Raw genomic sequence first — 15402 nt, forward strand, 5'->3', positions numbered from 1 at the left:
AGAAGAATGAGACGGGACTCCTGCCTCTCACCTATACAAAAATTAACTCAAGATGAATTAAATATGTAACTGTAAGACCTCAAACAATAAAAATCCTAGAAGAAAACCTGCAAAAAACTCTTTTGGGACATTGTCCTAATTAAAGAATTTATGACTAAGACCTAAAAAGCAAAAACAACACAAAGAAAAATTGACAAATGGGACTTAATTAAACTAAAGAGTTTCTGTACAGCAAAAGAAACCATAGCAGAGTAAACAGACAACCTAGAGAATGAGAGAAAGTATTTACAAACTATGCATCCAACAAAGGTCTAATACTGAGAATCTATAAAGAACTCAAATCAACAAGAAAAAAACAACCCACTAAAAAGTGGGCAAAAGACATGAACAGACACTTCTCAAAAGAAGATGTACACACAGCCAACAAACATTTAAAAAAATGCTCAATATCATTAATCATCAGAGAAATGCAAATTAAACCACAATGAGATACAATCTTACACCAGTCAGAATGGCTATTATTAAAAAGTCAAAAAATAACAGAGGTTGCAGAGAAAAGGGAACACTTACACACTGTTGGTGGGAATGTAAATTAGTTCAACCCTTATGAAAAACAGTATGGAGATTTCTCAAAGAACAAAAAATAGAACTACCATTTGACCTAGTAATCCCACTACTGGGTTTCTATCCATAGGGAAAAAAATTACTTTATAAAAAAGACACCTGCACTCATATGTTTATCACAGCACTATTTACAATAGCAAAGTTACAGAATCAACCTAAGTGTCCATCAGGAGTGGACTGGATAAACAAAATGTGGTATTTATACACCATGGTACACAATCATAAAGAAGAATGAAATCATGTCCTCTGCAGCAACATGGATGCAGTTTGAGGCCATTATCTACCCTAAGTGAAATAATGCAGAAACAGAAAATGAAACACTACAGGTTCTCACTTATAAGTGGGAATTCAACAATGGGTACACACGGACATAAAGTTAGAAACAACAGACACAGGGGACTCAAAAATGGGGGAAAAAAGGACGAAGCCAAGGTTGAAAAACTATCTAATGGGTACTATGATCACTATTTGGGTGACGGGTTCACTACAAGCCCAAATCTCACCACCACACAATATACCCATGTAACAAACCCCTGTACATATAGCCCCTGAATCTATATTAAAAAAAAAAAAAGACAAAGAAAAAAAAAACCCAGCTCCCTAGCCAGTAAAATGAAGACTTCTAGCAATCTCTTTATTTGCATCTATTTCTGATTTACATATGTTGCAAACATTGTAGTACAACAATTACTAAATACAGTCCATTTTTTTTCAATAACATTAAAATGAGCCATCATGACAGGCAGGAGATATAATACTAATCTTCAGCATGTTTCTTAGCATAGAAACACAATTATCTTGTCATGATCCTGTCAAACACTGAACACATCATATATAAAAATCAGCTCTACCCAATATCAAGAAGTTTTATCATTACCAAGAAATAAAATATAAGAACTGAAAATCAACCTAAAATATTTTAATCATAAAATTAAATCATAAAGCATGCTTTTGGTCTGATCAAATGTGTATATGCATTTATATAGCAATCAAATTCATCAATTATATTGCTAATTTGAATCACTGATTCATCAGTCTCTTAAAACATGAAAGAAATTTTGTATACAGTGTATACCAAATTACTAAGAACTTACTAGGAATTTATTTTTGTTTGATTATGAAGCACAAGGAAAGCTCATAAACTCATAGACCAGGTATGTCTTGAAACTCCATCCTAACATACTAGTCAGACAAAAGGGAACACTTCACTGTAATTACCACCAAAAGACTCTTAATTTCTAAGGTTTGCTATTTAATATTAACTCTTTCCATGATTTGTTTACTAAAAAAAATTGACATTATTAAGCCAGTAGGATCATAAACCAAGTGAAATATCTAACTGCCTAATAAGCATACACACGAGCTTTTCTTAAATGTACCTGTTCGAAATAATTCTACAGTGGTTAACCTTGTTTTAGCAGAAAAAAATTTGAAGGTGCACAACAATATTAATGTAACTTGTGAAATATACATGTTATATAGAAATGCTAATGTTCATTTTAGCAGAAAAGCACAAATAAGTAAAATCATATAGTACATAATGAGTAATAGACCTGTAGTAGAGAATTACCAAATCTCATATAGTTGTTTCAGACAATAAATGAAATTGTTACGAATTTAACTTCTGCATTATGAGTATTAGTAATAAAAATATGTACTTGAGTAGACATAAATTATACAAAATATTCAGGAAAAAAGTAATGTGAAAAAAATTTTTGACACTATAATTACATATTTGCCCAGATGATGAAGTGGTAATAATGAGATTATTTTACCTTTATCTTGAACTTCTTTTGAGAAGCGCTCCCTTTCAATAGCTGATTCTCTCTCTATTCGCTCAATTTCAGCCAATGCATCCAATTCCACTTCATCATATATAGGTCCCTGTTGTGATATCTGTTGTTGATTCTGTACCACAGAAGTCTGGGGTTGTTTTGCAGCAACTGAAGTGTTCTGTTGTAAAACAGGCACTTGATTTGCTGGAAGGAATGCTGTTTGTTCTTGCTGCGACAAACATTGAGCAGCATTTAGTGGGCGGTTTATATCTTGTGGAGTAATGGGTGTTTTTGAAGTCTGTCCTGGGTACTGCACATTAAAAGGAATATCATTTTCTGAAACATTGCTATTTTCCACACCAGAAATCATATCCTCTTGCTGGTCCATGTCTGAAGACCTTACACGAGAAAGTCTTAATGTAAGTTTAGTAGAGTCCTTGGATGGAGAACTAATTATATCATACATTGCCGCTTTCTCACTCTGCTCTTTTTCATCCTTGCCTAATTTCATTTTCTTCTGCTTCTTTTGTTTTCTTTCTGGAGAATCTAGCAAGATATCTGGTGGAACATCTCGAGGTGATGAACAAGGTAGAGACTGAGATTGTAGGATTAAAGGTGGTCTTGAGCCTAGAAAAATAATTCGATAGAAGTAACAGTTGTGGTGGTTTCACATTTTCTTACAATGTGATAGAAATATTAATAAGTGACAATATAGTAATGCTAGAAAAAAATAAGAAATTATATAATCCAAGCTACTTATTTACGAAAGATGAAAAGAAAGCTTAAAAACTTGTCCCACACAGTTGTTTAGCTTGCTAGTAGTTAATCTAAAATCTAGGTTTGAATCTAAGTATGAGTATTCAACTTTTCAGACCAGTATTATTTCTATATTTTTGTGCCTATAAAGTATACATATTTAGCTTTATAGGGGTAAAAAGTTCATTGCTTCTAAAGATGATACAACACAAATATTTTGGGTATGACCATCTCTGTTCTTTCATGGACTATCTGGGAAAACAGATATATCCTGATTAAAGTAAGAATAAGTACGCTTTTGTTAAATTACACAAAAATAACAATTTAATCCTAGAGACTATCTTACATGAATACTACTGAGATGATAACAAAAAGCAAGCGGTCAATTTACAATTACTAGAGCCTTTACTTACTTCAAAAACTGGTGGTAAAATATTGATTTATACTTTTATGTGGTCTTCTCTTTCTCCCTTAACATCATTCACATACTCTCTTCAGCTTGCTAATCCTCTTTTTATTAGAAAAATAAATAAGTTCAGTAAATTTCAAGGCCCAATAAAATATATTGAGCCCAGAGTCCATTAAATCAACCAATGTTATATGAAACAGGAAAGTGTTAAAAATAATCAGATGGAAAAATTATCCTAGTTAATAAGCCTTCAGACAAAAATTCTCCTTCAGACATGAAGGAAAAAGTGCATTGATATGCTTCAGAAATAATAGTATAACTGCATCTGAATAATGTATACATTTCTTATCACTACACTATAAAATATTTAAAAACTTGTAAGAAATTCTAAAAATTGGTCAAGATAAAAGTTTTTTTACAGACAGAACTTAAACCTAGAACTGCCTTCAATTAAGCTTTCAGTCTTTTTCCATGATACATAAATCTGGACTTTCAATTAGCAAGGTTAATGTATTTTAAATGTTATATATAAACATACAACTTTATTGACTCAAGTGTGATAAAGATGATATGGGAGCAATTAAGTATAAATGTTAGTCTAACATTTTGTGTCAGAGTTGTGAAAGGTGCTTTACATATCAATTCACTTGATTTTTACAACATTCTTGAGTATTATCTTTAAAATTTTTCACAAATGGAACATGAAGCCTACAGAGGTTAAGAAATTTGCCCAAGGTTATGTAGTTAACAAACCTGAAGATTTAAAACAAGATTTGTCTAAGTCTGAATTGTAATATACCATTATGCCTTTGTATTTAAATTCTATGTGGCAAATTATATATACTTTAGAACAAACTTCAAATTCTAATAATTAATCTAAAAATCAAGATAGACTGACAATGCACTTACCCTTCAAAACTAGTTAGAAAACAACTTCATGACAGAAGTTCAAGCTTTTGGTGAATAATATATTAGTGAGGTTATTTGTTTTAAAGTTTTCCATTTCTATCTAAAGTTCATCTACTATTTATCTATCTAATCTCAAGAGTCAGAAGAAAAAAAGCTAGTTATCTAGATCAATCACCTATCTCCCTGTTCTCTTTCCCCGGCAATCTAAATAACTTCTCACCTTGACAACACTTGTGGGATATGTATCTAACCTACAAATAGTTACTCTGGAAGTTTTTCTCTCTTTCAGAAGCCGGGTTTTTATCCCTGAAAATTCATACAATTTACAGAATTGAAATGGCTCATAACAGCTCAACTTTCACTCTATGAAAAATGTCCTTGATAGAAAACCAAACACCGCAGGTTCTCACTCTTAAGTGGGAGTTGAACAATGAAAACACATGGACCCAGGGAGGGGAAAATCACACACCAGGGCCTGTTGGAGGGTAGGGGGCAAGAAGTGGGAGAGCATTAGGACAAATACATAATGCAGGCGGGGCTTAAAACCTAGACGACAAGCCTGGTGTGGTGGCTCACGCCTGTAATCCCAGCACTTTGGGAGGCCGAGGCGGGCAGATCACGAGGTCAGGAGTTTGAGACCAGCCTGACCAACATGGTGAAACCCTGTCTCTACTAAAAATACAAAAAAAATCACCCGGGCGTGGTGGCATGTGCCTGTAATCCCAGCTACTCAGGAGGCTGAGGCAGGAGAATCGTTTGAACCCGGGAGGTGGAGATTGCAGTGAGCTGAGATCCTGCCACTGCACTCCAGCCTGGGTGACAGTGCGAGACTCTGTCTCAAAAGAAAGAAAGAAAAAAAATCTAGATGACGGGTTGATAGGTGCAGCAAATCACTATGGCACATGTATACCTATGTAACAAACCTGCACATTCTGCGCATGTATCCCAGAACTTAAAGTAAAATAAAATAAAATTTTTAAAAAATTTTTGAAAAAAAAAAAGAAAAATGTCCTTGATAAATAGTACGAACACAATCAGTGAAAAAAAGATCTTTACCATATGAAGCAGATACGAGGTAAAATATCTTTATGTTTCAGATGGCTATAATTAGAAATTCTCATTACTTGAGAGAATATCTTACCAGCTATGTTAAAATTAATTATAAGCTAATTTTAAAAAGTAGAAGACAGTTTTCTCTTCCAACAAACTGATAATTAAAACTATTTGACTACAATTTTAAGTATTTTAAAAACTGGCTCAAACCTGGACTTAAATTCACAATTTTGTGAATCTGTTACAGATAGAAGACCATGCAAGGTTCTTTGAAAATTCAAAGATAAACTGAAATTCGTGTGCATAAAGTAGTAAAAGTTCTTACAAAAAATATAAACTAATAGCTTGAGGAGATTAGGGGAGGGCCCATGGAAGATCACCCATTTAACTTAGATCTGGAATAAAAGAATTTTAAAAGGCAGAGATAAAAGTAGATGTGAGAGATTTAAAAATTAACATAGAACAGGTTAGATTTGATAAATGACTAAATAGTTGAGAAGAGGCTTTATGATAACTTAAAATTTTTAAGTTACAATGATTCAGGACTGGAATAGCATTAAGACAGATGGGATGGCAGAAAGAACAGTGAAAACCATTTTGAACATGAATTGGAAATATCCGCTAGGTATGAAGGAAGTTTTGTCTGGAAATGAAGAATTAGAACTTGGGAGACAAGACTGGAGCCAAAGATTGATTTAGGAGTCTTATGCATGAAAATAATCAATGCTGTTAATGAAACTTAATAAAACGGCCAGGGAAAAAAGTACAATGAGTGATAAAAGGTCTAATAATAGAAATCTTGAGAAGAATAAGAATAAGGAGAGGAGCTAATGAAGAAAAAAAGTATCAATGAAAGAAGTGGGAGAAAAACAGATAGGCTCATATGAAATAAGTCTTTTTGGAGGAAAGAGGAAAGCTGATCAAAATTTTCAAATGTTTAAGAGAAGAACGTTGTGGTTTGAAAAGACCACTGGATTTATCAGAGAGAATGGATACTGGATGTATCCGAGAATACTATCAACAGATTACTGGGTAAGTGGAAGATAAATGAATCAATGAATAGGGACAGATTTAAATCCCATGATCCAGACCTGCTTGTACAGGTTTATTTTTTTTTTCTACAATGAAAAAAAAAATACAGAATAACTTTTTAATATCTGCTTTAGGAAGTCTGAGTTCTTTATTCAACTTCAAATATAAAATATACAGAAGGAAATTTTAGTTACAGTAGTACCTTTAGGAGTTCCTTCACTTCCAGCAGGGGAGCATACTGGCTGTGGAGATCTCAAGGGAAAAGATGCAGCATTCCTCATTGTTGAAGAATCTCCATCCTAAAAATAGAGTATACAATTTATCTTTTGAATGACAGGAGAGGCTTTATAGAAATCTTAAAAGAGAACCAATAAGAGACATAAATTACTGACAGGTAAAGTGTTGGAATTCAAAAGCATAATTCTTCTGCACTTTCCTGTTTTCTTCTTGGTATATCTTAGAAGAATTGAAATTGTATCCAAAAGAATCAACAGCCTAAGCATGGCAATGAATAAGAAAATTTGTATTACTAGTATGCTCCATTTTTGTTTGCTTTTTTCTACAAAAGGAGCTATGAATACTCTACCAGGTGGTAAATGTCTTGAGGGCAGAGTTTATTGTCATCTGTGTTATCCTTAGACACATGCAGCTTACATAAAATACAATCAAATCAATAACAAGGCAAATTTCCAGAATGTGGAATATTTTAATAACATCAAGGCAATATTAAATTTCAGACACAAAACTTTGTACAAGTATTAGAGGGAAAAAGAGTCAAGTACTAATAAATACAGGCTTATTATCTTAAAAAAAAAAAATTTTAGTGTGAGCAGTATTAACCTAAAACTGAAATATTTCATTAAGAACCTAAACCTCGAGGTCAGGGGTCAGCCAACTTTTCATTATAAAGGAACAGAGAATAAATATTTTAGGCTCTGTGGGCCACACACAGTCTCTATCACATTTTTTTTTTTAAATAACTCTTTATAAATGTAAAAACCATTCTCACTTTGTGGTTCAGGCTACTGGTCACACTTGACCAATCCTGCTCTAGACTAAGCTCTGTATGTGCAGGAGCCATGTTGTACTCAGTACCTAGTATAATGATATACGGTAGGTATCATTCAAATTTTGAAATGGAAATACTAGGTTATATGACAAATATTAGAACTATTTTATCACCTTAATGATAATATATTACATACGTCACTACTTAGCCTGTGCACCATGTGTAGGTAGTCCTCACTTGAACCATGTCTAGGATTATCAGCATGATGATTAGCTGAATTGCCAGACAACGGACCAGAAACTTTATTATCATGTATGTTTCTCAAACCACCTGCAACAATGGGACTTGATACCGATGCTGAAATTAATAAGAATAAAAAAAGGTTTAATAAAAGATTCTTAACAGTCTTGGAGAATAGTAATTATTCACAAATATTTTAAGCATATAGAAATTACAGAGAATAATATAACAGATACTCATGTACTGACTAGTTTCATCAAATCTTAACACTCTGCCAGATTCCAATCTATTTTTGAAAAGAACTAAAACATTACAAATACAGTTGAAGATCTCCATTTATCTGTTATTTCTCTCCTCTATTCCTTTCCGTTTACTCCCTAGAGGTAACCACTATTTTGATCTGAGTTTATTCTGCCTATGTGTTATCTTTATACCTTTGCTATGCATGAATATATTCCTAAGTAATTCATTGTGTTGTTTTTACATTATAATTTTATATAGATGATATATGTATCTATCCTTATATAACTTGTTTTTCCATTTAATATTATACTGAGATTTTATATATATATATGTGTATATATATAGTTTTAAATTCTTTTATTTATTTATTTTTTTTACAGACAGCTCTGTTACCTAGACTGGAGTTCACTGGCATGATCATAGCTCACTGTAACCTCAAACTCCTGGGTTCAAGTGATCCTCTTGCCTTAGCCTTCTGAGTAGCTAGGACTACAGGAAACTGCCACCACATCTGGCTTTTTCTTTTTTTGGTAGAGATAGGGTCTTGCTATGTTGCCCAGGCTGCTCTCAAACTCCTGGCTTCAAATGATCCTTCTGCCTTAGCCTCCCAAAGCACTGGGATTACAGGTAGATGTGAGCCACTGTGCCTGGTGTAAATTCATTTATTTTAAATAATTACACATACTCTGCTGTATGATGTACACTATTTATTTGTTCATTCTTATGTGGATGTTCAAATCGCTTAAAATGCTTGCTGCCATAAACAATGCTGCAATGTATGTTCTTGTACATGAGGACTGTTTTTATAAATGTGTAAGAGCTCTAGGTGCCAATACCTAGGAGTGAAATTGCCAGATATGCATATTTTAACCTTACTAAATAACAGATTACTTATGACCATTTGTATTCATTGGTAGCGTATGAGAGTTCCCACTGTTCTATATCCTTGCCAATAATTTTTATCATTCTAAGGGTAGGAAATGTTTCTGACAGTCACTTTAATTTGGATTTCCTTGATTACTAGTGAAGCCAAGCATCTTCTCTTGTGTACTGGCCATTCAGATCCCCTCCTTTACACAAAGTCATAAAAAGACAGCCTCCTGTATCTTCTAAAAGCCTTACAGTTTTGGTTTTTCAGTTAGGTCTTTAACCCATGTAAAACTTATTTTTAAGTGTGAGATAGGGATCCAATGTTACTTGTTTCCATATGAAGAACTGCATCATTAATTAAAGAAATCATTCTTTCCCCCATTAAGATATAATGCCATATGGACCAAGTTTACATTTGTCCATGGGTATGTTCCTAAGCTCTTCATCATGTTCTACTTCACTATATGTTATTTTTTCCATGTGCACCAATATTACAATAAATCTTGACTGTTGTTAGACTGAGCTGCTACACTTCATTCCTTATTATTTTGTCTATTCTTGAACAACTTCTACCTGAATTTTTAGAAGCAGGTTAAATTCCACAAAAACCTTCCTTGAGATTTTTTATCAGTGTTATACTGAATTTATAGATACGGGTGTAATAATAATCTTTACCCTATTGAGTCTTCCTATCCATGAAGATGGCATAACTCTTCATTTTCTTAAGTTTTCTTCTATCTCTTTCAAAAGTTTTGTAATTTGCTCCACAAAAGTCTTTTACATCTTTCATTAAATTTATTCCTAGGTATCTTGTGGTGCTCTTTTAAACTGTTAATGCTATCAAAAAAGATTATAACTGCTTATTTCTGTATATAAAAATGCAATTGATTTCATTATAATGATGCTGTATCCAGTAACTAAGTGGAATGCTTTTATTAATTCTAGTATCTTGTCTGTAGCTTATCTCGGATTTTCTGTGAAGACAATTATGTCACCTGAAAATGACACTTTTTTCTTCCTTACCAATAATTATACATAGTTTAACGCTTCTTATCTTCCTGTATTGGCTGGGACACCCACTAAATAAATGTCATTATAGGCGTTCATGTCCTGTTCCTGAATTGAAACAAAATGTTTCTAATTTTTTCTACCACTAGGTAAGATTAAATCAACCTCTTCTCCTTTTTTTTCCATACAGATGGGGTCTTGCTGTATTGCACAGGCTAGACTTAAACTCCTGGGCTTAAGTGATCCTCCTGCCTTGGCCACTTGAGTAGCTGGGACTACAGATGTGCACCATCACACCCAGCTTAATGTATTTTTCTTCTTTTTTTTTTGAGACGGAGTCTTGCTCAGTTGCCCAGGCGATCTCGGCTCACTGCAAGCTCCGCCTCCCAGGCTAACCCCATTCTCCTGCCTCAGCCTTCGGAGTAGCTGGGACTACAGGCGCCCGCCACTACGCCTAGCTAACTTTTTTGTATTTTTAGTATACACGGGTTTCACTGTGTTAGCGAGGATGGTCTCAATCTGCTGACCTCGTGATCCACCAGTCTCGGCCTCCCAAAGTGCTTAATGTATTCTTATTCAGTGAAAAGTTTTAAATGTCATGAATGGAAGTTGAATCTTTCTGAATGCTCTTTTGAGACCTGTTAAAAGGCTCACAGGACCCCAGGCCCATAATCTGAATTATATTGTCGTCTTCTAACCAATTCATATATATATCCAATTTTGTCATATAGGTTGATAACACTGCTTATTCGTTTTTTTTTTTTTTGAGACAGAGTCTCACTCTGTTGTCCAGGCTAGAGTGCAGTGGCGTGATCTCAGCTCACTGCAACCTCTGCCTCCCAGGCTCAAGCCATCCTCCCACCTCAGCCTCCGAATAGCTGGGACTACAGGCGCACACCACCTTGCCTGGCTAATTTTTTGTGGAGAGAGATGGAGTTTCACCATGTTGCCCAGGCTGGTCTTGAGTTCCTAAGCTTCAAGCAATCTGCCCGTTCTGGCCTCCCAAAGTGATAGGATTACAAGAGTGAGCAATCATGCCTGGCCTGGTTTCTTAATATTTGTTTAAAAAATTTGTTTCACCTTAAGGCTTAAGGATCACTTAAGCCCAGGAGTTTGAGTCTAGCCTGTGCAATACAGCAAGACCCCATCTGTATGGAAGAAAGAAAAAGAGATTGATTTAATCTTACCTAGTGGTAGAAAAAATTAGAAACATTTTGTTTCAATTCGGGAACAGGACATGAATATTCATATGTGATGACTGATTTATAATTTTCCTTTCTCATACTCCCCTCACTTCACCTGATTTTGGTATCCAGATTGTAATTTAACTTTATAAAAAGAGTTAAGAAAGTGTTGCTGTTTTTCTTTTTTCTGGAATGGATTAAGATTAGCATATCTCTTCATTTAATGTTTGGTAGAACTTGTTAGAACAGTCTGAGTATGTTTTTATCCCTTTCCCCTTCTTTTAAGGGAGGTAGATTTTGGACTACTGAGTGAGGTATATGAATTTTAAATTATATGATAGATACTGTCAAACACACGGTTCTCTAAAAAAGTTGCACCAATTTATATCACTATGAAGACTGAAATGTTTATCAATCTGATATAAAATTTTATTTCATCTTAATTTTGAATGCATCTCTATTAGCTAAGGTGACCACAATTTCATATATTTATTAAATCTTTCTGTATCGACTTGGCTATTCTTTTCCAGTAAATTGCCTGTTTACTTCTTTAGTTCATTTTTGTCTTGTTCTTATCGATCTGTATGAGATTTCGGTATATTAAATCAATACTTTGTGTTTATAATAAATGTTGCATATATCCCCCATATTTGTTTTATATTTATGTAATTTATATATTTCTGTTCTCTTATATACAAATTTATAATTAATCTTTTTTTTTCATTTCTACAATCGAGGTTTTTGGTCTGCTTAGAAATAATGCCTTCTCAACTCTTAGAATACCAAAAATTTGCCCACGTTTTTCTTATAATTTTATGACTTAAAAAATACAAACAGCTTATTAATCTAGAACACTTTTGCTTTCAGTGATCCAGGAATCCAGCTAAAATTGCAAAATACCTAGACAATCACCAACATCATTTATTAAACAATCCATTCTTATATGCTGATTTTAAAATGTAATCTTTAGAATGATAAAATTTTTAAAAATCATCGTTTTTCCAATGACTTTGTAAAAACTGATAAAATGAGATTCACTGAATGCTACCCCCTTTAAGTAAAAGATTAATGGGAAATTGTATATTTACATGATCTCAAAGTATCATCCCACAGATTATTTACTAATTGCAAAGGGAAAAATATGTACTTTTACAATAAACAGAGGTTCACCACCTAAACACCACCGATACTGAGACCATTTTATGATAATGATAAGATACAATGTAAAGTGCACAACACTGCTTACCAAGTACTCTTGCCAAAAATGTGTAACTGGAAACTAGTAAAACCTTAAAGCTAACTTCTACTTGATAGGAAATACAGAAAACAAATTAAACAACACCAGCAGAAAAGAGTGGAGTTTAGAATATGAAATATTCTACAACAAAAGTGGCCAAACTCTTCAAAAACCAAAAATTAGTGTCATGGGGTGAAAAAGGTGTAAGATTGCTTTAGATTAAAATAGCCTCCATAAGAGATGTAAAAATCAAATGCAATGTGTGAAAACCTAGATTTGAACATGCTTTGAAAAGATATTAAAAATATATTTAGGACAACTGGATTGGTAAAAGTCAAATGTATTCTGGATATTAGATGATACCACAGAACTGACCTTAATTTTTTATATAGGAGAATATTCTTAGCAGATGTACTTAAGGACAAAGTGGCAGGATACCTGTTGGTGAAGGGGTTCATTGTGCTAATCTTAGAATTTTTCTGCATGGTTAAATTTTTGTAATATAAAGTTGAAAAAAAATGCAACCTTTCTCAATAGTCTAAACTGTCTCACGTCTGCATTCTCTCTGTCCTACTGACCTATCCACTTTTTCCCTGCCAGACTTTCTTCTTTTTCAAATAAAATTATGTTTTATTATTGACAGATAATAGAGGCACGTATTTCTGGGATACATGTGATAAATACATTCATATAATTTGTAAAGATTGCATCAGTGTAATTCAGATATCCACCACCTTAATATTTGTCTTTTCTGTATGGTAAAAACATTCAAATTATCTTCTTCCAGCTATTTTGAAATATAAAATAGATTGCTGTCAACTACAGTCACCCTACTGAGCTATTAAACACTGTGTGTTATTTCTCCTATCAGACAGTATATTTGTCCCCATTAATCAAGCTCTCTTCAACACCTCCCCTCCTCTACCCTTCCCAGCCTCTGGTAACCACCAATCTATTCTCTATCTTCTTAAAATCCACTTTAATTGCCACATATGAGTGAGAATATATAATATTTGTCTGTGTTTTGCTTATTTCACTTAACATAATGACCTCCAGTTCCCTCTATGTTGCTGAAAATGACAGGACTTTATTCTTTTTTATGGCTGAGTAATATTCCATTGTGTATACATACACCTTTTCTCTATTCATCCACTGATGGGGGACTTAGGTTGATTCCATATTTTGGCTATTTTGTGAATAGTACTGCAATAAACATGGGCGTGCATCTCTTCAGTATACTGATTCCCTTTCTTTTGGATACATACCTACTAGTGGAATTGCTGGATCATACAGTAGCTCTATTTTTAGTATTCTGAGAAACCACCATACAGTGTTCCATAAAGGCTGTACTAATTTACATTCCCACCAACGGTATATGAGGATTCCCTTTTCTTCACATCCTCACCAGTATTCACTATTACCTGTCTTTTTGAAAAAGGCCATTTTAATTAAGGCAAGATAATATTTCACTGTGCTTTTTGTTTGTATTTCTCTGATGATGAGTGATGTTCGGCATTTTTTGCTGTATCTGCTGGCCATTTATGTCTTCATTTGAGAATGTCTACTCACATCTTTTGGCTTTTAATCAGTTTCTGTTGTTATTGTTTTGCTATTGAGTTCCTTATATATTCCTGATATTCTAGTTATTAATCACTTGTCAAACAGATAGTTTGCAAATATTTTCTCCCATTCTGTAGGTTGTCTCTTCATTTTGTTGATTGTTTCTTTTGCTGTACAGAAGCTTTTTAGCGTGACGTAATCCCATTTGTCTATTTCTTCCTTTGGTTGCCTATGCTTTGAAATCTTAAACAGAAAGTATTTTGCACAGACCAACATCCTGGAGTGTTTCTTCAATGTTTTCTTCTAGTAGTTTCATGTCTCAGATTTAAGTATTTAATCCATTTTGAGTTTATTTTTCACAGCATTATTTATTGAAGAGACTGTCCTTTCCTCATTTTATGTTCTTGGTGCCTTTGTCAAAAGTAAGTTGCCTGTAAATATCTGTATTTATATCTGGATTCTCTATTCTGGGATTGGTCTATGTGTTTTTATGCTAGTATCAAGCTGATTTGGTTACTACAGCTTTGTAATGTATTTTTAAGTCAGGTAGTGTGATGCCTCCAGCTTTTTTCTTTTTCCTCAGGATTGCTTTGGAAATTTGGGGTCTTTTTTGGTTCCATATAAATTTTTTCTGTTTATGTGAAGAATGTCATTGGTATTTTGATAGGGATTACATTGAATATAGAAACTGTTTTGGGTAGTACTGACTAAATTTTTTTATTTAGAATAACTTTAATATCTGGGTGAGGCTAATCCCTGAGTATGGTTTTTAGTTCTTTATCTGAGCATTTCTAAGAAATGACACAATACTGAATAGGTCCTCAAACTACATTAAAAAGCTAAGTTAATTTTGTGAAAACACATCACATTTCTTAGAGATAAAATTTACATTCTGTTTTACACACATTCATGTGTATATGGACATTTACATAAGAAACAGATGTGCTCTTTTGACATTTTTCCTCCATTACATATAAAATGTCCCTCAGACTTTTGTGTACTTGAGTATAATAGTATTTTACATATATTAAGAATCTGCATATACACATAGATATGTATGTTTGGCACTCACACTCAATTCAGTAATTTTCTAAGTGTCTATTTCTTTTCTTTGAGATAGGTCTCAATCTGTCACCCAGGCTGGACTGCAATGGTGTGATCATGACTCACTGCAGTCTTGACCTTCTGGGTTCAAGCAATCCTCCTGAGTAGCTGGGACTACAAGTAAGTGCCACCATGCCTGGCTAATTTTTTTTTTTTGTAGAGACAGGGTCCCACTATGTTGCGCAGGCTGGTCTTGAGCTCCTGGGCTCAAATGATTCCTCTGCCCCAGCCTCCTACAGTGCTGGGATTACAAGTGCATACCACCACACCTGGCTGTGTCTATTTCAAATGTATCAAATTTGCTTCCCAGTTTCTCCTTGAGTTCGTGTGTAAAAAAGCTCAACCTAATATTTCATAATCTGGTTTTGGGAAACCAGAGTTAGCTGTTT

At 33.8% G+C, this 15402-nt stretch overlaps 1 protein-coding gene across 3 annotated transcripts in view; it reads right to left on the reverse strand.

Annotated features, from left to right (window-relative positions):
- NIPBL (NIPBL cohesin loading factor) overlaps nt 1–15402 on the reverse strand; it is a 187341-nt gene that overhangs the window by 84498 nt on the left and 87441 nt on the right. For all 3 annotated transcript variants that reach the window (XM_003806649.5, XM_008956019.4, XM_063604507.1), the window contains exons 7-9: nt 7764–7924; nt 6761–6857; nt 2400–3026 (exon numbers count right to left, since the gene is read on the reverse strand). In XM_003806649.5, the coding sequence (XP_003806697.1) occupies nt 2400–3026; nt 6761–6857; nt 7764–7924 (885 nt within the window). The remainder of the gene's footprint in view (nt 1–2399; nt 3027–6760; nt 6858–7763; nt 7925–15402) is intronic.

Source organism: Pan paniscus, chromosome 4 (genome assembly GCF_029289425.2).
Source record: "Pan paniscus chromosome 4, NHGRI_mPanPan1-v2.0_pri, whole genome shotgun sequence".
In the NCBI taxonomy this organism is placed as follows: Eukaryota; Metazoa; Chordata; class Mammalia; order Primates; family Hominidae; genus Pan; species Pan paniscus.